The sequence below is a fragment of the Xiphias gladius genome, chromosome 9, assembly GCF_016859285.1.
Source record: "Xiphias gladius isolate SHS-SW01 ecotype Sanya breed wild chromosome 9, ASM1685928v1, whole genome shotgun sequence".
NCBI classification, from domain to species: Eukaryota; Metazoa; Chordata; class Actinopteri; order Istiophoriformes; family Xiphiidae; genus Xiphias; species Xiphias gladius.
In genome coordinates, this window is record NC_053408.1 from 5,486,720 (window position 1) to 5,512,669 (window position 25,950).

General features: G+C 43.2%; 1 protein-coding gene across 4 annotated transcripts in view; it reads left to right on the plus strand.

Moving 5' to 3' along the window:
* The window catches only part of tanc2b (tetratricopeptide repeat, ankyrin repeat and coiled-coil containing 2b), a 140,590-nt gene that overhangs the window by 81,385 nt on the left and 33,255 nt on the right, over positions 1-25,950 (plus strand). For all 4 annotated transcript variants that reach the window (XM_040135591.1, XM_040135592.1, XM_040135593.1 and 1 more), the window contains 4 exons: positions 10,605-10,721; positions 16,367-16,515; positions 21,106-21,289; positions 22,404-22,652. In XM_040135591.1, coding sequence (XP_039991525.1) covers positions 10,605-10,721; positions 16,367-16,515; positions 21,106-21,289; positions 22,404-22,652 — 699 coding nt within the window. The remainder of the gene's footprint in view (positions 1-10,604; positions 10,722-16,366; positions 16,516-21,105; positions 21,290-22,403; positions 22,653-25,950) is intronic.

Consider the following 25,950-nt stretch of genomic DNA (forward strand, 5'->3'; position numbering starts at 1 on the left):
GGATGTGGTTCCTCCTTCCAGTTCCAGTGCTGCAGGCTGCCTGCCTCCCTGCCTTGTCCCAGGGGACTGCTGGCTGGTGTGTGAACAGAACAAAATGTCTCAATAACGCTGTCTGCCAGCAAAACACAAGCACCTCATCAGCAGCTGCTATTGCTGGTCTCAGGTGAATGGTTTTTGATGAGGCGCCCACAGCCGGTTTTCGCACTACTTAGTAGCCCCACCTGGAGAGTGCTTTTGATGAGCTTAGCTTGTCGGCTGTCATTCAGAACGTATTGGGCAGTGACACTAAGAACTTCAGTTTCAGGGCGGCTAAATAGCCATTTCGATTGTGCTCATGATGGAAGAATGTTTCCTGGTTTTAGGATCCCTCATGGAGTTATTTGAACCTGATGGAGCAGGGGGAATGATGTCTCATCCACGCTGATAGAGAGCATCCTTCCGTACTTATAACACAAGGATCTCAATATTATTAATCTCTCTTTCTCCCTCCCTCTCTGGATGCTTTAGCTGAAAGATGATAGAACGATGACAAAAGTTGTCATGTGTGAAAAAGCTAAGGGGCTGCTCTTCAACAGGCACAGCAAAGACCTGTTTGAGACAGTTAGAAAGCTTCTAATCAAAAATATAGGCTGCACTATCTGAGAATACCCAGAGAAAATGTGTTGTACAGTATAGCTGGTGATGTGGATCATACAGTATGTTTTCCAAGGTTACTTCTCATCTCTGAATCTCTGCTTCTACCAGGGTTCTTCATGTGTCTTGTAGTCAGTGTCAGTGACCATGACTTCAAATTTATTCACAAGACAAATCGGTTAAACCTGGCTTTGAATTGCAGGCCTCTCAATTGATGTGGCTCATTTACCTGAAAATCAGCCAAGTAAAACCTCATATTCCCTCTGCAGTGGTTCAGAGTGATATTGATTTATATAATTGCTCAATTTCCCTCCCTTGCAATCCCTTGAGCCTGTGTCAGACAAATAGCTTATAAGCCTAAAATAAGTTATGAAATAAATCTGACAGACCATCTAAAATCCAACCTCCTTGGGTCACTTCTTAGGCATCACTTAACCTGACCCACAGCATATAAAATGAGCCTGGATGGACTAATATTCAGTGCCTCTAAAAAATTAATGTGGGTTTAATTTGCTAACTGGCAGTATGACCTCTGGATTTCTGATGGAGCTGCAGGACTTTTTCCCCACTCAGACTTGATTGAGCAGCCTGTTGAGTGACTCTGTTGGCAGTTGGGCACAATATGTACTAGGCATGAAACCCCGGGTATAAATCAAACACTGCCGACACGGCCGTCCTTTGAAATCTTTGTTTCGTTTCTCAGTGCAAAACATTAGAAGAGGAATGTAATTATGAGCTGCATACTGGAGTTGTCGAAAACTACTCGGTCGGTGTCATGTTCCCCATGATCTGCTATCAATAGGTGACCCAGCGACTCTCACCCTTAGCTTTTTACTAATAATGAGAGTCTTCTTTCCCTTACAGAATCCCTTTCCCTGCAGAATGTTTTCAATTGTGTAGAATATGAATTAGTCATAAAGTGAGCCACTGTTGCTACTTCTGTAACAACTCCCTGGGATCTAGAATTACTATCTTTTATTATGATGAATGAAAATGCAGTCAGTGCCGCCATTAGCAAGATGAAGTCATCCTCTAGCGTTCTTGATCTCCCTCAGACCAAGCTCTTTAAATTCAGCTTCCAGTGTCTATGCCAGTTAACAACGTGTAATTAGAAATCATCCCCAAAGCTTTCAAAACAGCTACCGTATACCTTCTGCTAAAGAAAATGAACCGAGACAGTGCAGACGTTAGCGATTACAGTCTTGTCTGTAATCTCCTTTCCTTGGTAAACTTCTAAAGAAAGCTGTTTTTAACTACATACACAAACATCTAACTGACAAAGGCATATTACAAAATCTTTAAAATAATTATCAAACCGCCCGCAGCACTGAAATATCCCTGCAAAAAGTAATACAGAAACTCAATTTGGAGCTAACAAAGTGGCTGTTCTAAGCACAGTATTTGACAACTGATTATGACAATATGATTGACAGGCTCGGGTAGTATTCTTGTTTAGTTTCATTCATAACTAACATACTTTTTTTCGTGATATTTACTATAGTTTTCCACAAGGAACTCTTCTCAGCCCTTTGCTATTTTCTTTTCAAATAAATCCTCTTGGTAACTTCATCACAATGTCTTTTTACCACTGTTATGCTGATGATTCACAACTTTACATTTCAGTTTTACCAGACGATCCCAATGCTCTGACCACATTAATGCATTTTAAAAAAGACTTGAGAACTAAATTTTAAAAAAAACAAACTGATTTTTTTCTTCTCACGAAGGAGATGAACTTCAATAAACTTTCAGCTATCAGGCCAACATTCAAAGAGTTGAGAGCCATTTTAGACTCATAGCTGAATCTTAAATGTCAGTCAGTTCAAGATTATGAAAATATCAATTTTTTTTATCATTTTATGAGCATAGCTTAAAGTCTAAAAGAAAGGATCACATTAGCTCACTGCTTATGGCACAGTACTGACAGCACTTGTTCTTTTTTACTTGTTTTGTAAGTCTTTTTTGCAATTTTTCACATAGTCATACTGGCATGGCATCCTTTTGTGAAATAACTTGCCACTTGATCTTGGAATAGAAAACTTGCTTTCTTTTCTTCTGGGTTTCAATTTAGAATAATGTTGTGTCTTTCATGTTTTTTTTCTTTTGGTTTTCACTCTTTAATCCCCTAGTGTTAATCAATTAATCTCAATTAACATATTTTACTGTGTCATTGGTACCAAGAAATGTATTGTTTTTCCTTTTTTAAGTGTACTCCTCTTACGTGAAGCATAGCAAAAGACTACGTCTTTGCATGAGAGCTGCTATATAATTAAAGTTAATATTACTATCTTATTACTATCTTACTATGGTATGGTTGCTTACATTTGGTTTTATCTGGAAATTTAGCAGAGCCTTCTGGAAAAAAAGTGGAAAAGAGAAACCCGCAGTGGGCTATTAATAGCAATGATAATGATTTGCTTACAAAACAGAGCAGTGGGTTACATATACCACCTCACTGCTTTCCGTGAGTGCTGATGGTGGAGGGCTGAGCAAACATTTCTTGGTGAGATGTACACACACAGACCCACAGAGGCCTAAAGAAGTGTGTTATTGTGTGTTGTATGTGTTTCCATGCGTAACCAAACCCTTACGGACTACTGCACAGACCTGTACAATGACACCAGTCTCAGGATTAACATTCACCACTTGTCTGTCTTATTTGCTCAGTCGTTTCAGGGCACTGAACCCTTTATGAGGCGTTTGTCTGGATCACAGCTCTGACTTCGTATGGCTGCAATCAGTCTGCTAACTATGTCTGTGGGAATACATAAAAGCAACAATTCATTATAGCTTTTGTCAGAAATGAAAGAAATTAAATCGAGCTTTTGATGCTCGATTTATATTGTGCTAAAGATAGTGGCAGATTATCAGAAACATCTTAATCAGAAGCTTAATCTGAAGCCTCAAAATCAGTCATGTCATGCTTTTCCTTATTTATTGTCTTGTTTTGGGTGCTTAATTGAATAAGAGCAGAGGAACATTCAGCTCATCCTGATTTTTCTCAGTGCAAAGGGTGTGGTTGTCAAGTAAGTGGAGCCGGAAGATTATAAATATCTCCACTAGGGGCTGAACTCCAGTTGGGACAGCGGTCAAGACAGCCTAGCTATTATTAGCCCACTGTATCAAGTTGTGTCCTTGGAAATTATGCTACTTTCACTTTCTTAAAGTGGTTTCATATTTAACTTTAAGGCTTGCTGGTATCCCCAGGCCTCAGCACAGCAGTCCTCCGTGGTCTCCTGCTGAGGAAGGGTATGTGAAAAGTCACACCTCTGTGTCACTCTGCCACTGAAGGAGCCAAACCATATGAAAAGAAAGTTTCTCACTGTCGAAACTGCTCAGTGTTAACAATAGCCACTGTGCTTCCACATCTGAGTCATGAGTGCAGAGTCCTTCAGGAATGAAGGGTTTGTTCGGCAGAGTAGACAGATGCCCAGAATGCATGCTGTATGGACATAGGAAGGATGCACACGACAGGGGTTTAGACTAGAGATGGTATGGTAAAAATAAAGGAGCTCAGAACAAATAAATCGTCCAGTGTGGTAAATTTTAATTAAAACAGTCCACTATTCATCTCCAATCAACAATGATCACTCAAACAAATGATTAATCAAAACAATCTCCAAACAATGTGATAAGGTGCTATAAATGGAGAACGAAATGATAACCAAAAAGTAGTAATATCAGGCTGAGTTAAAGAACCCAGATAACGGTACAGTCTGTAGGTCGATGGAAAATGTAACCGGTAAAAATAATGTAGAAAAACCTCTCTGGATTTTCTGGATTTTCTAGCCATGAATGTTCAGGCAGAATGTTCCACGGTGCTATGGGCCCAGAAGGGAAAAGGCCACACAATATTTGGTCTTTCTAGTCTTAACTTGAAAACAGCCTTTATGGCCCCGTGTGAAAACTGCTAACTATGTTTCTCTCTCAAGTTCTTTTCAAAATCTTTGAAAACAAATTTCAGATCCCTAGTCTTGTTCCGAGACTGCACTGCTGCATACAGATTCATGCTTTGTGAGAAAATCTGTGTGATTTTTGGACTCTTTGAAGGAAGAACAGCTCAGAATACCTGCTACAAAATCTTCTCCTGAATAGATTTGGGTCCTCCAGATTAACCTGCTCATTTGTTGATGTAGCTTTGATATCCCTTGTGTGCTATTGGTCTAATCCAAGCCCAATAAGGTTATGTGAAACACTGAATTAACAGCTTTTTGGGCTAGGAAGAGCTCAGCTAATGACCGTTCTTAGAACATCAGCCCCTCCCTCCACCCTCTTAAAATTCTGCCTGTGCCTCACCTTGCTTGGCTAATCCTCCCAGGGCTGTAATGATAGATACACATGCGTGTGTGTGTGTGTACAGACACCCTCGCACATAGACACTCACACGCATACATAAAAGAGGGAGGAGGCAGCTTAGCTAATGGACTCGCTCCTGCCGCTGACTGTCAGCAGCTTCTGTTTTGAGGCTGTGACTTAACAGCTGTGCAAAGCAACATCTGGCCTGCATTGTTTTCGTCAACAAGGCAACAAGACAAGCACGAAAAAATCATCTGAGGTCTCTGAACCGGATAACTGTATGCACACTGGGAACAAGCCTCTGGGCCATACATAAAGACTGGTGAAATGAATATGAAATGGCACAACTAAAGTCCTGAATGTCAAGTCCAGACTAATTATTAGCCACATCTGGGTTTTGATTTATATTTAATGTATTAAAGGAGTTGCAAAAGATGAAAAAGTTTATCACTTAATTTACTTAAAATTTTGTACTTGCACCTTTTATTGCGTCTCTTTTGACTTCATAAGCCTATATTTGTGGACCATCTCCTTTGTTGTCTGAAAGATTACCCTCAAAGCAATTCCTACCCTTCTCAGAGATGCCAAATAAAAATTTGTTCATAAAATTTCTGTGACAAATTAGCAAAAAGAGCAACTACCTGAAAAAGGCATTCAAATTAAATTTAACATTTACATGGTGAATTTGGCTGGACAATATTATCAATATCGTTATTATTGTTTGTCAGCTTTCACCGGAACCCTGTGTTGATCTTGATCATATCGTGTCAAACTAATATATAAAAAAATGATATATATAATGTACAATATCATAGTTTTTGAAAAAAATGTTGTGTAACTTAATTATTACGAGAAAATTGTAAATAAACACTCACAAAATTAGTTGAAGGGTTCATTTGATGTAATCCATTACACTGAAAATCAATTTCACCTTGCCATATCATGATATTGAAAAAAAAAAAAGCCTTTAAAATAGTGTGATAATGATTTAACTATATCTTCCAGCTCTGTTGGAAGATATATTGTATGCAAGAACACAAACATTTGTAAAAGCCTCTTCATTGTCCTCGCATTTGTGGGGGGGGAGAAGCTTGATAATGACCATTTCAGCTCTTTCTGAGGCACAGGACAAAGGATCAGAGCCTCAGTTGCAGCAAAGCTGAATCCCTTGAATTGAGGGGACCAAGGAAAGTACTGGTCCTGTACAGCAGCTGAGAGTTGTCAATACAGAGCAGTTGTTTGATTGCATTTGAGCAAATGTGTGGGGACCTTGAAGCTTTTAGTGGCAGTGAATTACAACCACCTTGGAGAGGCGGACAAGACTCGTCATTTCCCTGTGCTCTGCTGTTGCCATAGCTACCAGGGCCGCGTGCTCGGTTTCTGTGAAGCTCTGTTTGGGTTGCAGACAGCTGGGCGACGTATGTATGTTAATGCTGTGCACGTGTGGGCACCTATGCCTTCGTCTGAGTGGGAGCCCGAGGTCATATGTAAGTGAGACAATGCAGACGGTACTCGGTTGCTATAGAGATGTCACCATTTACTTGCTTATCATTCATTTATCTGCAGCAAATGAGAACTTTTGCGTCGCATATCGGAGTTCTGCAGTTCCTATTCAGATCTGGTCATTTGTTTCTTGAAAACCCAGGTTGTGTCGAGGGGACTGTCATGTTGAAAAGAAGCTTCCCTCTTTCATATGCGCGGCAGTCTGTGAATTTGAATCACAATGTTGACTGGCTTCCTTTTGTCGATAATTTCACCATAGGCAGTGTGTGTATGCTGACAATCTGGGGAATAGAGATCAGCTTTTTTTAAATTTTCACATTGTCTTTTAGCTTATTTATTGTCACCAGTCTCTGCACCTCCCCTCCCCTTTCTCACTCTAATCTCACATGTGCACTTGCATACATGCCACATGCATATTCATATTCACGCCCTCACATCCAGAGCATGTAACAAGTATCTATTTCACGGCAACGTGCGTACGCGCACACAGACTAGATATATTTATTCATAAGCTCATTAGGGGAGTGGATTTGCCTGCTGACATCCATCACACTGTCACCCATCCTCAGTCTGGCACCCGCTGACAACAGAGCTGCAGGAGAGAAGTCCTCGGGATTTAGTCCCCTGGAGCCCGTGCTATAGGAGGGATTTACTCCAATAGACAGTCTCACTTCACCATTTTATAGAGTGGAGATCAGGGAGACAAAAAACAAAAGAAGTGGTAAGCCCCCATTCACCATAGTTTATCCAAAAATTGATATTCTGGGGGAAGAATTAAGTCTCCCTTTTCAGTCTCTCAGCACAGCTTTTGCAATGTAAATGTAAAAACTGGTGGTAAATATGAGGAACTCTTTGCTGATGCTCTTGCGGACACACTGTCACGTCAAGGCTCAGTCCTCCCCGCTCTCCTTGTAGCTTGTTACAAGCTGTTGAAAGCTTCTGTGATGGTCTTTTTTTTTTTCCGGTGACAGAAAGTGAACTTTTTCAAAACTCAAGAGCAACGCAAACACAAAGAATCACTGTTGAATATGTATTTAAAATGATTCTAATAATGTAGTGATTCTTTTTTTTTTTTTTTGTGTAGTGGCAGAAAAAATGATTCACATTTCTCCCTTCTCTTGTACTGAAGGTCAAGGGTTCTTTACTAATTCCCATTTACATCCACTGACAAGTATATGCCAACTCCCTATGATGCTAAACAAAAGACTGAAGTTCTATTCAAGATGAACAGTCAAAAATTCAACGTGGACTCACCAATTTTGACCACTGTCTTGAAACAAATGACAAACAAGGGAAATGACAGGGAAGTCAAAATCTGCCGTGATAAATTAATAGTAAACAAAATAAACGAGCAACTTCAGTAAATTGGATGTGAAAAATAAGTATGGATAAATGGACATTAATAAATATGGAAATGTATAATTATAATAATTAATTATGTATTGAGTGACCCATTTTATAGATTTTTTTTTTTTCTGTATAATTTTCGTCCTCCGTTCTGCCATCCATACATCTCCACCTTTCAGGCCGCATCGTAAGCTAAATTAATTAAGATGGGATACTTCTGCCATCTTAACTTGTGGATGAAATACACAACTAATCATTAAAAAAAAATAAAAAAACGATCTATTGAGTTGCCTTTTTGTCAGGCAGAATAAATCGAGTATGTCTCTGTCGGAGTTTCTGTCACGGCAGTTGATCCAGTCGTGGGTAACTCTGGTCCCTTCCTCCCCCTGGCTGTCAGTTGTAGTTTCTCACTGTGGCATCTGTGCTGGCTCACTTCCTAGACGTGGTCAATTACCAGGGTCCTCTCCAGACCTCACCAACACAGTATTAACACTGTGTGTGTGTGTGTCTGTGTGTGTGTGTGTGTGCGTGTGCGTGTGTGTGCGTGTGGCAAGTGAACGCGTCTACATTGGTACACACAGCTCTGACAGAGGACTTTCTTTCCTCTGGCAAGAGGATTTTGCTGTTGTTCGTTTGACTGCGTGTATGTGAGTTAGCAGAGTATCTTAAATCTTCTTAACAGATTTCAGTGATTTGGTGGAAGGTTAGACCACCGGACAAGGAACAAGTCGTTAGTTTTTGGTGCAGGTCCAGATCCAGGAGCAGACCTTTTCGAGGAAATCTTATAATTGCAAATCAGGGCATTATTAAACTTTACAACTGTCTCATGAAATGCTGCACTGTGAAATACGGCACTTGAATCACATTACTTGTTAGTATATCATCTCTGGGTGCAGACATTCATGTCCCCCACAGGATGAATTTTTAAAAACCTCGGCGATCCTCCGACTTCATCAAGCACCACCATCGAGTCGAAATTTCAGTTTCTTGTCTTCTTTGTTTTATGACCAAATTACCTGCAAAACCGAGGACATTCCCATCAGCCTCAGCTGCACTTTGTGCTTATTGCTAATTGGCAGATGTTAGCACGCTAACACGCTGTGCCTGAGACACTGCCATTGGTAAACATTAGACCTGCTTAACACCAACATGTTGGCATTGTCCCTGCGAGCGTGTTAGCATGCTGACGTTAACATTTAGCTCAAAGCATCACCGTGCCTAAGCACAGACCCACAGAGCTGCTAGCCTGGCTGGAGACTTAGTCTTGTGCAGATCTGTTCTTAAAATAGCACGTTCGGAGGAATGTGCAGTCTTGGTTCGAGGCATGAACTCTAGGTCCCTTTTATTAAACTGTACATAGCTGGTGTTATATTATATATTTGTCATTGACCACCATTCTGCACTGCTCCTAGCAGTATGGTTTGTTCTATCCCACGTCCCTCTCTTCACATAAACTAAGACATACAGTATACAGACAGAGGGATAACTACTCTCCACCCATTATACACACAGACACACACACACACACACACACACACACACACACACACGTTATACTAGCATTAACTGTAACATGAGCCTTAAACAAAAGTAGCGAAGAGCCTGTTTTTGTTCTGAACGTTGAACATACAGCATGTATGCTGCCGTTCAGGACTTCCTGCTCACCCAACTCCGTTTCAGGACGGTGTTGCTGCAACGGATAGCTTGGACCATGTGCACTCACCCATTATAAGAATGGTTAAAAGTTGCAGCATACAGTACAAAAACGCTACTTTAAATCCTTATTTGACCAGATTAGTCAATTAAGAACAAATTATGCTTAGCTCCTGCCCATCCCAAACCACCGCAAGTACAAAAAAGAAAAAAGTTTAGATTAAATAAATGAGCCTTGCATGTGATTTAGTTGATATTAGCTGAATTTCCTTGCACAACTGGGCCTGTGTCCAACTCTATCACAGTAGACATTTCAAGAGAGTGAGAGCTTTTATCAGAGTCCAAAAAAAAAAAAAAAAAGATTATTAGAAATATGTCCTGGTTCCTGCCATGTCTGAGTATACCCCTGTATAGAATGATGGATTTTTTTTTCTCTCTATTTCTCTGCCATGTCCAAGAACCCAGAAAAAGTTGTGTTACAACCACCACCCACGGCTTTCAAGCCCCCCCCCCAAAAAAAAGCTTCTTTTTGAAGGGACTCGTTTGATCTCACAGACTTTGTGCTTGAGTCAGGTGCGAGGACATTCTCACAATGGATCTCATTTGCGTTCTTGGTGTGGTTGACACTGGGCAAACAGACGCAATGAGCTTATTTACGGCACGGCACCTTTTCAGTTTAAAGGCACATCTTGTTTGCTGCTTGGTGAATGTTGTGAGTTAAATGTGGCCCACACAGAGGAAATATGATATTTTCACATTTCAGTGGTGCGTTGAGGTTCTGCTGGTGTGTTGGTTTGCCCTAGACCAGTATTCGATTGCCAGTGCTGCTTGTTTACTTATGATTTAGCTTGATTTGACCCAAGGCAAATACAAACCTGCCGAAGAAAGCCTTCAGGATGTCTTCATTTTATCAGTGTGCTGCTTCAAGTTCATAAGCTCTCTGTCTTCCTCCCTTTCTGTCCTGTCCCTGTCACTCCTCTCTCTCTTGTCCTCTTCCATGTCCCTGATCTGTGGTGTGTGTGTGTGTGTGTGTGTGTGTGTGTGTGTGTGTGTGTGTGTGTGTGTGTGTGTGTGTGTGTGTGTGTGTGTGTGTGTGTGTGTGTGTGTGTGTGTGTGTGTGTGTGTGTTCATGTTGTCTCTTTCTCTATGTGTGTATGCTTTTCTACTCCCAGCCCCTCTGCGGAAAGCAAAGTTTGTGGAGAGCCCTCGCATTCCACAATCAGAGCTTGGCTCCCCTACACACACCTCCACCACTGCCAAGAATCCAGACCTGGACACATACTGCCCTGGTAAGTTTTTGGCCAGCCCATCCTTCATTTTGTTGTCTTACTTTTTGCATGTTGGTTCATGTCTGTGAATGCAGCAGAGAGAGACACGGAGAGCGATGGAGAGAATTTATCCGTTTGCCAGTTTTGTGCCGGCTGCTGTAAAGACGAAAAACATTGCTAAGGTCATTAATGAAACAGCTTTGCTGGTACCCACAGTGTCCATCCTCATTGCCTCCTCCCTCTCCGTCTCTCTAATCCTCCCTCGCTGCTTTCTCACTCTGCTCTGCCTCTCGGACGCAGAGCTTGTTTAGGTGCCGCCTCTGTTTTCTGCTAACAGTCGGCGGTTGCTCTGTAATCCTGCAGACAGTCCAGATTTCCCTCACCCCCCACCCCTATCTTTCTCTCTCAAGCTCCCTCTCTCCCCCCTGGGTCCCTCCCCTCCTCGCACAGGGAGGACAGTAAAGCGGGTCACTCGAGGATAGAGCTCTGGTGAGATTTGATTCTGGTATATCTGCTTTCTCATCTTGCCTCTCCTTTTTCCTGTTGCTACTGAGAAAGGCGGTGTAAGCTTCCTGATGTGTCTCCCTGGTTCAACCTCTGGTAGCTGTGCGGACTTCTCAGCAGAGCAGGAAGATGCTGAATAATCCCGGAGTTGGATGAAGAAAGGAGGGAAATAGTGATGGGGGGCTGCAGGGCTTAACTGTTGTAACTTTGGAGGAAAGCGGTTGACAGAGTGCTACCGGCCTTCTCCGTCTGTCAGCCTCTTCTGCTGGGTCTCTGCTCAGTGGGAGCTCTAAGTAGGTGATATGTATATAGAGACTAGAATATATTTTTTGTGATATTTCTTATTTCTGCCCAAGTCTAAATAGTATGTAGCACGTTAGGATGATCGCTTTGGTTCTAACACCTGGATTTTTGTTGAATCTCATGGATGGAAAAACTGTTGATCCCGGCTATATTTTGGCATCAATTCTGTGAAACAGCCTGTGGAGTAACCTATCATTTGTGATGAGCTGCTAGGATCTCCCGCAGATGTGACATTTGGGTCGAAGCGGTAATCTCTGCTGCCGTTGAAGCAGGAAAACAGTTGATTACAAACAGGAATTCTCTCTCTGTGCACCAAAAAACTTGAGCTGGAGAGGAACCAGGTGGGCTCAGATGAATTTTCAGGGGTGAGGACTCGCAGCTCCCAGGTGGACAGATGGACATCTTAGCCCTTATTAAGGAATCCCTGGCACGAGTAGCAGCAGGACGGCGACTTAAACATCTGATCGCATGCCAGTCCGCACTCTGCAGCTGACACTGTTTGTTCCCTGGAAGGAAGTCAGGTATCAGCTGATTGTTATGTCCTACAGAGAAATTTGTGGGGGTCATAAATATGGTTTGTGATTATTTAGTGAGATAGCTTGTAAGATTCACCGCTAGCCGCCCTCCTTATATTATGGAGAGAAAGGTCTTCTAATGATGTTAAAGCTCAATTTCTAACAGTAAATACCCAGACTAGGTGTGGATACGCAGTATGTTTAATTTTTATGTGTTTAAGACCACGATAACCACATATAGTGGAGTACACCACAATTTAAGCTCAAATGCAGGACAGAAAGGACAAGACTCAACAAATCACAACAAGAAAACATTACAATATACTAAATACTATACATATAAAAGATAAGCTAAGAACAATATATAAACCTTAAAGTGCCAAATATTCACAATACAAAAGTCAGATAACCTAAACATATAAACGCCCAAAATAATTAAGAAGAAAACCATAAAACCAAAGACAAAATGTACCTTAAAGTGCCACAGGATTACAATTCAAGAATCGTGATACAGTAAATTTTCTGAAGAATCAGTTACAAAACTTTTTATTTTGAGGAAATAACAAGATGGTAGTGTGTATTTTTTTGGTTGTTATAGCAAGTGAAATACCTGCCTGACATATCAAATATCCAATACGACCATAATGCGGCATAAACAGTATAGTAAAGATTCTACATGTGCTACATATCAGCACATCACCCACTCCCAGCCCAAACCTAGATGTCCTTGGTGACAGCATGCTTTTATATGTGGAACATCAAAGTGTTGTTGCAGAGATAAGATTAATACTATACACATGAGGAATGTGAAATTCACTCCTCTGATCTCTTGATCAATCTTCCACTCTCTGCTTTCTTGATGCTGCCTGTGCATACGTACTGTATCTGTGCTTGTATGTTCACTGGTTCATTGTTATTCACATTTTATTTCGACCTGGAGCTAAAATAAGTGTGAATGTACCTTGTTTTCGTTTCCTTCAGTTGTCAACAGCCATTCTCCAAATTAATTTTCACCTCTCGATCAATATGAGTGTTACCTCTTCTTGGGGTATCCTTCACTTTGAGCCTCGCATCTTCATCTTTCTAAAAATGTGGTTGGGTTACTTTTGGGACCCTGGCACTGTTTGCGAATAAGCGTTTGCTCTCTGTGGACTAAGTTAAAGTTCCCAGGTACACAGTAGGCGAAACAGGAGCCCTCACCTGATACGGGTTGTGTTACCTGCCAGCCCAGGCCTATTAATACCATCTCCTGTCCGGTCCAGTCCCCTGCTTGCAGCAACACATGCTTCCTTCTCCCGTCTCCCTCGGTGCGTGAGGGCAGATCTGTGGACGGCCGGGGAGAAGCAGATGCGCTCGCACAGAAACACATTCCTAGCTGCGCGCAAAGATAGTTGCTATGGCAACCATCTGTCTCCTTCGCAGCTCAGGAATCCAATGGAGAGGAGTGTGTGTTAACGTGTATGTAAGTGTGTGTGTGTGTGTGTGTGTGGGGGGGCTGGTTCAGAAAAATAAGAGATGTGTCTTATGCTTTTTTTTTTTTTTCGATATTCATATTTGATCGTTAAGGATCTAATGGTGTCACTGTGATGAGAGACGCCTGAAGTTCCTATCATGGCGAGTGTTATGTTCTCAATGCCATCGTGAAGCTTTGAAGCCATCTGGATGTATGTCTTCGGTGGCCTGTAGTATGTGTGATTGTCAGAATGCGTATTTATAGAACAAAACGTAGCGCTATAGACGCGAAGAAATCAGTACATACATTATGGTAGTGTACTGTATGTTTCCCCGTTGATAGTAACTCATTAGTATTGGTAACATTCAGAGGAAGGTTTAAAAACAGACGTAGATGATGTCGATGAAATACAAGTGCTATGATATCATCCCATCAGCTGTATGATTACAGTATAGTTGCCCAAATAACTGTGTCTTAGCCCATGTGTTTGACCATGTGATGTAGTTTTTTTGTTTTTTTTTATTTTTATTTTTTTGGAGTGTGACAGTTTAAGGATGTACAAAGGGGGTAGCCTATGTTTAGCTCCAGGGAGTGACTCCAGACTAGAGATTTTGCTCCCGCACCAAAAGAAACGCAGACAAACTGCTCGCCACTGCCCGTGGTTGTCCGACAGCTGGCTGCGACAGAGAAGCAGTAGTAAGGAGCGAGGGGAAAAAAAAAAAAAAGGGAACAGAGAGAGACGGGAAACGAAAACAGGTACAGCCCAAGCAGACAGAGAGACAGGAAGAAGAAGAGATGAGTGAAAGGGACGGAGACAAACGCTCACAAAGAGGCAGAGAGAGAGAGAGACAGACAGACAGCCCCTGTTTGAACATGGTCACGGCTGCAAACCCCCCCAGGAGCAGTTGACTAATCAGTGCTAATGTATTCACTGCTTACTACTACCAGTCTGTCAACTGGGAAACCTTCCCCCTTCCCTCCAGGTCCAGACACACAGGCATACAGATGCTGCAGCTCACACACGAGGAATACATATATAAGGTTCAGAATGGCCAGTGGACACGTGCTCTGCCTCTGTTTGCCTGCAGTCTTCCCCTGCTGACGGCCGTGCATCTCGGCTGTCCCCTGCGATATTAGCTGTACAGAGGTGGCACAGTTATTCCATCTACCTACAAATCTTCTCCATCACTCTTCCTCAAGAGATGCTCGGGGATTCAGTGACCTTGGAGGCCCTCGTAAATGTATTCTGCTCCGTATAAAGTGCATCCCAGCTCTATTACCGAGCAGCCATATCCATCTCATCAAGGCTCATACGCAATTAGCTGTTTTGGACCTAATATGCTGTGATTACCTCATTATTGGTTGCTGCTGTGTGTGTTTTCATTGTGGCACAGCAACATGTCATCCCCATTCGCTTCAAGGCCTTTGACTCACTCAGAACAAGCCCGTCTCCCTCAGTTGCTCGGCGAGACTCGGAGTAAATCTAACGAGGATCCTGACGGTGCCCTGCCCATCCGTCCGTGAGCGGATGGAGAGGGGGAGCCCGGGCTTTAGATTACCTGTCTGTCTGTAGGTCTTTGAACAGGCGGGTGAGAGGCCACAGGCTTTAGACGAGCTGTCTGTCTTCAGAGAGCGTGCTCTGGCGGCTGGGGCTGTCTAATGGTCGTCAGTCAGGATTGTGTAGCAACCTGCCAGTCTGGTCTGACCTGCCCCGCAGGAAAAGTGGGTGAGGAAAGGAGAGGAAAGGGGACAACTGGCCCTGCCGCTAGCCATCTCCGTCTCACCGCTGTTTATTTAAACAGTGGTCATTTCGTTCTGCTGGCTTCAGTGTCCTTAATGCCTGGGCCGAATCAAAGGTTTCTACATCCAATTACAGCTGTTCTGGTTTAGCCGGTAGTTTCTCTTTTTGCAGCCAACAGGGAGAAGAATTAGTGAAAGCTTCAGCTCTGAGAGTGACACTCTAGTGGATAAAGTGAAATTGAATTGGAAAAGATATAGTGAGCATCCCTAGGGCATTAAGGCCAGGTGATATTGAAAACTTGACACCGCCGGATGAGGTCATTAAGGTTTTTTTTGTTTTGTTTGTTTGTTTGTTTTGGGTCCCGCTGCAAAGTTAGCAGCTGAACTCCCTCAGCTCTACTAGTGTGTGTTTGTGTGTGGCTTTTGATCATCTGATCATCACGCGGTGTTATATTTTCTCTCCTTAGCGCTTGAATTCTCTGTAAACAGGATAGAGAGGTGGATATCCACCCACTTTGTCTTGAAGAGTCACACACCGTTGCTCTCTCTCTCACTCAGACACACACACACACACACACAGGTGAAGGGCGTATCTCATTACGTCACACAAGCTGCAGTGGTGATGAGCGGTGCGGAAGAAGTTGTCGTCAGTGTGGTAGGCTTTTGTTACTCACTGTGGAAAAGGGTTTTTTTTTCTAAAACAGTTTGAAAGGATTCTTGTAGTTGTGGCTGAGGGGATTTTGGAGTTTAAGTAAGGGGACACCTCAACCGAAACGTCAAGCTGTTAAGGAATGTGTCTCTAATGCACAGCTCTGAGCTACGGCAAAACTCAGGTAGGGCGTTTCATTTCGCTGGGCTGAGCGCAGGTGCTATGTATCCAGTGTGCGGGTCTGTTTTCGCTGCCGTGGTTTACCCAAAACCAGTGTGGCAGATATACTGTGTGTTTAGAATTTCTAGGTAAAGAGGACATGAGACTGAAGTATTTAAAGGTTGTTGTTCTTTTTTTTTTTTTTTGTGAAAATGGTAAAATACGCTGCTGTTCTGATTCTTCTTACCACTGACACCATTCCTTCTTTCTCTCCCCCTCTCTGCTGTGCCTTCCTCTCTGTCTTCTCCCTCCTCCACCTCCTCCCGTCTCTCTGCCGGTGCAGGGGAGTCAAGCCAGGAGCTGGGCCCCCCTCCGTCGGTGGATGAGGCGGCCAACACATTGATGACGCGCCTGGGTTTCCTTCTGGGAGACAAAGTGAGTGAGGGGCCAGCCGGTACCCAGTACAGCATGGAGGAACCCGGGGCGAGACAGGTAATGGTCTCGCTAATGAACTGGACTTTTTTTTTCTCCATAGCTAAATCTAATTTGAGGACATGGCTGATAGGCGCATTTATGTCTGGATTTCTTTGAAAATATATTTTTAAAGTCTTTTCTCAAGGAGCTCCACTTTGGTCTACAAAAACCCACAGTCTGCAGCTCCGACACTGCATTCAACTGTCCCAAATGTGCACGTTCAGTCTGAGTCATTTTAAGGGGAAAAGTTGTCTGGGGTTGGGTGAGCCTTAAGATGAAGGATTGGTGTCTTGCCTCATTCCCCTAATGCTGTTGATATCCTTTATCCAGAACGAATTGACGTATTGTTTATGTGATTTTTGCCACTTCTCTATTGCGAGAGATTGTGCTCGGGGGCTTGAAAAAACACAAAATTGTCTGATTTGAGCTGTTTTGACATTCATCTTCATAATATCCTTGTTTACACTTGGTTTCGACAGATGTTTGGAAGTCAGGATAGCCAGATCCAAAGACACGTCCGTAAAACCTCCGATATCTGCCCGTCTAATTACATTTCACATAGCAAATTCTCTTAAGCATTTATTTCCCAGAGTAATTGAAACTTTGCTTATTGAAAGCAAGTTTCTTGATTTGACATGCAGCAGGTTAGGCTTAACATTTCTCCCCTGCACCGTGACCTTTTCTATTTGTGAATTTGGCAGTCGTGCAACAAACAGCTCTTGGCACAACAAGCCTGCTCTAAGCTCTGTAGCAGATGCCCTTGTTTCTCTACCTAAACCTGATGTGACGGGTATGAATTTTCCAAACCAAGGGAGAAAAACAGTCACGGCGGAGAGGGCGTTAGGGAGGAACAGGGAGGGGCAAAGGGGCGAACCTGTTGCTGAAGCATTTCTAAGCAGGCCCGGGTATGGGTTTGCGCTGAAGCAGTGTGGATAAGCGATTAGACTGATGGTCTGCCTCTGCTTGATGTGAGCGCTGCCGTGGCGGTGGGGGTGTATAAATTGAGAGAGGTTTATTCAAGCGGCTCTTTTTAGAGACGTGACTCATACTAGCACCCTGTTGCATCGTGCACACAGTACAAACTTATTATTTTAGATATCTGCCCCAAATACTGTTTTCGAAGATCGTAATTTTATTTGGTTCAGCAACCACCAAAAATGACAAGGATTACCTTGAGATACCATCTATTAGCAAATAAGAGAGCTGGCTTTTGTTGTAATTTTTCTAATTTGCTTGGGATTTACCAGCTTTCAATGGACAGCAGAAGTTACAGTAATACACACATCACCTAATATTGCTAGTTCACCAGTAATGCTGGAAGTCCGTGTTAATGTTATCATAGCCAAGGTACTAACCTTTTTTTATACTGAAGTAAATCAACAGTGAAGCCAGGCAGATATCAACCTGCTTAAAAAAGAAAAAAGAGAGGGTGACCACAGGCTGAGGGTCTACTCCATCTTTCGTTTTTTTTTCATATCCCATCTACCATCTCCCATTTGACATGGTTACATTCCTACAGTAGCTGATGTCTTCGCAGCAAGACTTCGCCAGCTGATGGAGCAAGGTGACCTTAACTCGCAGAGAGTGCAGTTAATTGCCTTTCACGCTCCTGTGCCCTCGCTCCCGGAATAGACGCAATGCTCCAAGTTCAGTGCAATTCTCGTGCGGCGTTTAAGGTCAGACCTGCACAAGGCGAGGTTCGTTTGCCCAGCAGATAGAGCCGCAGTGTCGCTGCGCGCACGCAGGGGTGTAAAGGTTTATCTGTTCGCGTGTGTGTGTTTGTTTGCGTCTGGCTCAAGCTCCTATATACAGGACGTTTTCGGGCGGTCCCATCCATGAGGAGAGCAGAGGGCAGCGCTGACTGTAAGACTCCGACAAATTGTTTCTCTTTTTTTTTCTTTTTTCACTAAATCAGTTGTACACACAGGCACACACTTAGCAGAGGCTAGAGGCCATAAAGGACACTTGTGTTGATTAGTTTACAGATGTCACAGTTTATAATTCAACCACTGAACCAGTGCTACTGTGCAGCATACACTCCCCGGCCACTTTATTAGACACACCTATACAATCTAGTGCAATCCAATACAGCAGATCTGCCACAGTTTCTGCCTTTTACAAAGCTTATAATGTCCGTTGTTTGTGTTTTGTTCTTGTTGTTTCTGAGAGGCGTAAATTCAACTACGTGCCTCTCACTGAGGTGGTGGTGAGCGGTGGTTTTGCAGTGGACTGCATCATATTGAAAAGTGCTTCTGGCATTGGACCCCAGTCATGTTTGTAAATGGGATGGTCACAACATTAGAAACACCTCTCAATGTAATGCTGTCCACTTCAAGACCACTGTACAATTCATCCTTAATAATATATTCAAAATTTTTGAATCAACATCCAGTGTCATTCAAAAGTGAACATTATCTTTGCAAAGGTCGAATTTATGGCTGAGCTGTTGTATTGGATTGCATTAGAGTATACAGGTGTGCCTAATAAAGTGGCCCGAGAGTGTGTGTGTGTGTGTGTGTGTTGTTGGAGTTGCTTTGTTTTTGTGCTGTGTCATATGGATTTTAATGCTCCCGATTAGTGCAGAAACGGTAAATTGATTAAACCAACAGCAGCTTTGATGATTGGTTATCAATCAACCAAATGACCATTGAATGTTTTTAGCTTTGTTAGTGGCCTGGCTTTAGGGACGGTGACGTATCAGTCCACCACTTTGTTTTAGACGCCATCGGATGGATGGAAATAATGGGACCAGATCTCCACGGTTCCCAGAGGATGAATCCGAATGGCGGTCTCCTGACTCTCCCTCTAGCGCCACCATGGGCTTGACCTTTGTTTTAGGCGAAATGTGTCAAAAAACTATTCAGTCGATTGCCATGAAATGTGATACTCAAATTCACATTATTAAATCGTTAATCAGAAATGATTCACCGAGATAGAAATTAATGCAGTGCTTTTTTTACACAGCAGAACTTCAGTGTTCCTCCCCAGTTCACACACGCACATAAATGACAGTGGAGCCGTGCTGGCTCGGCCAATCGGGATCAATTTGGCGTCCAGCTCAAGGGCACTTTGACATGAGGACAGGAGGAGCCGGGGATCCACCTGCTAACCCTCCGATGAATTGACGACCTGTTCTATCTCCTGAGCCACAGCCGCCCCAACAGATACAGTCATTGACAGATCAATCAGTGATTAAAAAAAATAATCATCAGTTGCGGCCCTACTCGTGACTGTAAACATGTGTGGGTGTGTGTGTATTAGCTTAGCGTGTCCCCTTCAGTCCTCCTCCTGCAGATGAAACTAGACGAGATTTTGCCCCGAACACGACTTCACCCCTCCCGATCTCTCTGTGTTCCCCCCATTCTTGACCTGAACTCATCGGCAGCACCGTTAAGGGGAGACCTCCATGTCTTTGTGTGTCTCTGTGTCTGATACACATACTTAATCACTTGGCACCCCTGTGTTTTTCGCGCGCCCCTGTATCTGGATGCTATGTGCATGTATCTTTTCGGCATGTGTGCCTGTGTATGTGTATGTGTGTGTGTGTGTGTGTGTGTTTGTGTGAAAGGGCATCTGTGGGTGTTTCGCAGCGGCGGATTAGACGCAGCGGAGTGTTTTTTATTTTGTCCCCCGTGGTCTCTTGTCTCCTAACCTGAGCCGACAGAGAAGAGGATCACTGCAGGGTGCCAAAACAATGGAGGGACTGGAAAGAACCATGTATTCAGCATGTGTGTATGGGACTTCAGTTATGGCTTCTTTTCTTTTTCTTTTTTTTTTTTAATGTAATTGTAGTCATAGCAATCAAGAGGAAAATATTCATGAAAACCGCTCCGTCAATGAGGATAAGATGCTATGTTCTCCTAAGTCATTTTCCACAAAACGTGTTTTTTTTAAATTGATTTATAAAATCCAGAAGTTGTACTAGCGTTAAAACTTAGTGAAGAAATTTTCACACAACTCCCACAGTCCCCCCACGTGTTAGGGAAGATTTATACGTTCACACACGTGCCATGGGACTACACAGCATCTGATTTTGGAAATGCCGCTCCCTTTTGCTTCTGAAAAGGGAAATGGCTGTTTTCCTGCATTTACATGCTCTGGGTCACATCCCGGATATGTATACTACCTCACCAGCATTTGGTTCGTTCTGGCGATGTCGGTTAGCTGCAGTAAATCTTGCTGTAAGGTACATTTGTAAAGTGACTGTAGGCGCAGGTGGTTTTGGTAGTCGTTGAGTGTGTTGGTAAATGTAAATATACTGTGTGTTTGCGTTTTTCTGAAGCTGTGTAGTGTTGCCTAGTTTTTGAGGTTCGTTCAAATCTATATTTCATATAAATGCCAGAACTTATTAGATATTATGATGATTATGATGTTTTTGTGTGTTTGGGGAGAGACAATCCTAAGAAGGACTGATTACATGCGGTGAAGGCAGCAGGGGGCCTGAGCTTTTGAAAACTGCAATATTGAAGTGACATTTTCCTTTCGTATATGACTCAGACATTAAAAGTTCAAACATTGTACTTTGCCATGTATGCGCGTGTGTCTTCCAGTTGAGCTGCTGGAACCAAACAAAGCTTTTAAAAATGCGTGTTTGTGTGTCTGTGCCAGGGCCAGAACCAGAGGATCAGCCCGTGCTCCACCCTGACCAGCAGCACTGCGTCCCCCCCTGCAGGCAGCCCCTGCTCTACCCTCCCCCCTGCCATGCCTGGCCAGGCCGGCAACAGGGACTGTGCCTACGGTTCGGTCACCAGTCCCACCTCGACACTGGAGAGCAGGGACAGCGGGATTATCGGTGAGATCTGCACACAGATTTCCAAAGAACAGTCCTGACAAACATGCACGCATGTGAAATACATAGTGCCATGTGAGGGATAATAGTGATGTTATCCTATATTTTTTTTGTCAGCAGATCAGACCGAAACCTACAGTGTCTTAGTCCGTTTCACCATACTTCCTGACTTCCAACCCTGTCTGTGACACCTACTGTAAAGGACATAGAGTAAATCTTTAAAAACCGGTCAAAAAATATAGTTTCTTGTTGAAAAAGGCTCAGTCATTTCGTTAAACAGCTGGTCACTGTAGTTTACAGCAATCACTGCTCCAACAGGAACAAATATTTAATTTGTTGGGGACTATTTTCAGTCGCTGATTAATGCACATTTGGTGCTCTAGTGAGTTGCTGTTAGTGGGATCAGTTCATTGTTGGTTTTCATGGGATTTGTTGACAGTAAGAAAAACATAGGAAATCACTAGAGTTTTTCTTTAAAAATCTTGATTTAAGGAACATGACAGTTTTAGTTTTATTTAATCATATGTCAACTTTGTCTTCTCATCTAATTTAAATCATTTGAGTCCTGCACTTATAGTAGTGAAGCTTACAAATCTTAAACAATAAGGGTATATTTCAAGTGGTAAACGCAGACCCAGCAATGAAGTCAAGTCGGAAGCCAAATAAAGGCGAGTCTATAAAACACATTAGAGAAATGGTCAACCTGCTCAGACAGGTAGCTCCAAAGTCTGGGATCCCTGACAGATAAAAGCCTTTGACTGTCAGCGGGAACTTGCCTGAGGTTGCAGCTCGGCCCTTTTAACCCGAAATGATCCTCTCATTGCCAGAGCCGTCTCCGTCGGTCGTTTCGTTGAAATCTGGGCGCGGTTTACCTCGAAATTCGTGTTAAGGGCCAAAGACTGTACCCGAAACCCCAGATTGATTCAGAACAACAGAAACTAAGTGTAAAAGCAGACGGGTTGCGTAAGGTGGCGGGATGAGGGTCAGACTCAAACAAACGCAGCATGAAAATTGCCTAAAAGTATAACATGCAGTAACAAGCAGCGAGTTAAATATTGTAGTTGTGTATATACAAGGTAAAAGCACTGAAGAGAGTGTCATTCTTTCTGTTTTGCAGCCACTCTGACCAGCTATTCCGAGAACATGGAGAGAGGCGGCAAATACGGCGAGGGCTCCCGGGCAAACCTCAAGCTGTGGCAGTCCCAGAAATCAGGCATGGACTCGTTCCTGTACAGGGTGGATGAAAACATGACAGCCTCCACCTACAGCCTCAACAAAATCCCTGAGCGCAACCTGGAGAGCATGTCCTCCCACTCTGCCCACTCCATCCCCCTGTACCTCATGCCCCGCCCCAATTCTGTGGCCGGTGAGTCCCTTCCTCTTTCCCTCCCTCTCCGGTGAAAGTAGAAAAGGAGGCGACAGTTCCTCTGGGGAATCAGAAATAAGGTTATCTACTAGTGCATGGGCAGGCAGTATTCTGCCCAGATAGAACACGTTTTCTGGCAGAATCGGATTGGACTGCTGGTGTTCAGTCATGATGCACCATATTTCTGACTCCTTCAGTGCTTCCTCTTTGCTCCTTTCATGCTCTTCGTCCTTGCCTGTTTTTCTTCCTCGGTGGACTGTGATCCTCCCCTTTGGATTCTTTGACGTCCGTCTGCGTGACTCCTGCCATCACCGACAATGAAACGTTTGAAAGGAGTAGAGGAAATATGTTTGTGTTTTGGAGGAGCAGCTCACACCTCGAGCCCGGTGGCTTTTGCAGGGCTAAAATGTTTAAGAGCAAGAACCAACAGGTGTGCCACACACGCCCGATCGAGTATCTTTAGACCTTTTCTCGCCAGATTACAGCTAGACTTTCCTTCGACTCATCTGTAAAAAGATCCTATGTACCCTCTAGTTTCTTTACTGTCACTACATGAAAATCCCTCTCTTTTACTTGTCTCTCGTTTTTCTACTAGCAGTGTCCCGATCTTTACCTACAAATATCACATATTTTTGTAAATTACTGAGAGGAGGCGAACATTTATTCTGTAAACTGCTCACATTACTGGATATCCTGTGATCAGAAATTAGTACTGATCTCAAAGCTCCAGACCACATTTCTCCAGCAACTGTGGCAGAAATCAGCTTAAACTTCCCAAAAATCTGAAACCGGCCTCAGTTGTGGTTTGATTTGATTTTTATTTGTTGTCATTTTTACAGCATTTTTTAAATGAGGAACCAGCTCTTGTTTGCAAATTTCATGGGGTTGTTTTGAGATGGAGTCGCTGCAAATCCACAGTGGTATTTTGTTAAACTCTCAGCCCTCTGGTGTAGAAGTGAAACCACAGAGCAGAAAAATACAGTCTGGGAAAACCAGCTTCAGCAGGAGAACATACTGCGGCTGGAAGAATATCATACAAGAAAGCTGGAATTTGTATTGCTGACAGAGGGTCTCATTGATGTGTGTTTTGTTGTTGTAAGCCACAGCTGCCTTTAAAAAGGCTCCCAGAAGTAAAAGTAAATATGTCAGGAAAAATGTCAGTTTCATAACACTGAGCCAATCCTTATGGGCCCGATTGTATTATTCTCATCATCAGAGAGGATGTTACAGACAATGAGCTCTATTATGCACTCCCCCCACTCCCACTGGAAAAAAAAGTGTGTGCACATACTGTAGACATGAATATATATTCCACTAAACACTGTGATATGCCTGACGAGCCCCATCGCTGCAGCTATGACCCTCTATTTATGCTGGTCATGCTCTCCGGTTTGACACTGCTGTCTGGCAGCACCGCGACTCTGCCGAGTTTAGAGATTCACCCTCGATCTCATCTCCGCCCCTCTACACCCAGACCTTCAAAGGAGAGCGAGCGAGCTGGAGCCAGCTTAAAAAAAAAAAAAACCTACTATAAGCTGCAGGTGATGCAAAAAGATTAAAAAAAAAAAAAAAGAGAGAGAGAGTGAGAGAACGATTTAAAAATAACAACAGACGAATTTTCTGACGGCACTTGTTTTTGTCAGGAACAGGAATTCCATATTGAGGAGAGGGAGACGGATGCGTGTGGAAGAGGAGTGAAGGGGAGTTTCATAATCTCCATCTCCCTCTCTCTCCTCCACAAAGAATTAGTAGATGATGTAGGGACGGGAGGCGAGCACAGGCTGAGGATTGGCTGGGCTCACACAGCAGTGGAACATCAAAGCCCCAGGCATTAACCGTTTCTATCCCCCAGAGTGACAGCGAGACTAACTTTGATGTGTGGAGAGAGAGGGAGAGAGATACGGAGCGAGAGCAGAAGGCGGCTGGGGAGGAAAACGGGGAGGGAGGGGGGCTACTCTATTACCTAATGAAGGCAGTGCGTCGGTAGAGCTGAAGATGGATATGGAGGAAGGAGTAACCAAGACAGAGTATTGCTTTTCTTTCTAGCTTCATGGTGCTTGAATTTAGAAATGAGTCTTTATTGCCCACAATGAACAAAGACCCAGGAAATAGATCCCCCCCCCCCCCAAGTTTTCATTCAGTGGAAAATTGTAAGAACGTAAAGACAAGAAGAGCAGAGGCTTACATTGCTCATATAGTGCTAATATCCCTAAAAAAAAAAAAAAAACGGGAACAGAAAGGGGAACTCCAAAGATTTAACAGTGTGCTCAAGTGAGGGGAATTGTGGAGGATGACTGAAAAAGTAACAGTCAAAATAAGAAGAAGATATCCTGACTTTTAAGCCCTGCTTACATCTGGTATTCTCACCGTCTTTGTACCTGGTTACAAAAATGAGATTCGATCCACGGGCCTTTGCATTCAAACTAAAAACCACGGCTTGTCCCAGGTCAAGGGGCGCAACGCCATGGATGGCGTCGTTCATTTTTTAATCGCTTTTTATGCAGGGGAAAAATGTGTGGTTTTTGGCTGGGTTTGCTCAAGCTAGCGGGAAGAGGCAGAGTCAGGAGACCTTTTCATTCATACCGATAATTCATACCATTTACACCGGGTTGAGATGCGATTACAACACGAGCCAGACCACCTCCAAATGTGATCCAAATTCAAATCAAAATGTGACCTCAATAGGCTTGAAAACTGGCTGTTTAAGGGGTAATTCACCCAATTATAAATAAAAAAAATATATATAGCCAGGTAAACAGTTAATGATTTTAATTGTCCAGGCTTTGAGATATTAGTCTGACAGTTTTGTTTCTAACACGGGTAAAACTGTAGTTTGTGGTGCTCACAGTAGTGGAAGAGAAAATCAACAGCATCTTGGTTTTGTTTTTGTAATTGCCATTGACGTTGCCATGATGGCGGATCTATATGCACCAGCTTATGTAACTGCCTGGGGATTGAGGAATCCCTCCCTACTCATACAAAGACTAAAGGATATAAAAGACACTCTGAGATTCTCGTTCTGTTGTCTCTAAATTCACTAAATTAAGAGAACAGCTCATCCGACAATATTTTTCAATTTGGGGGGAGGACAAGTGTCGATTTCCTTTTTGTCCCTGGTCCCACCTCTGCTTACGGTATATAGTCGATGCAATAACTAGAAGTATTATTGTTTAAATACCAGGACCTCCATTATTCATCATCTCAGGTTATCTCTCGGGGAGATGTGAGAGGAATGCTGAGGCGTTCAGAGCACCGGCAGCCACCTCGTGTCTGAGATGACTAGTCGGCTCCCCGGATG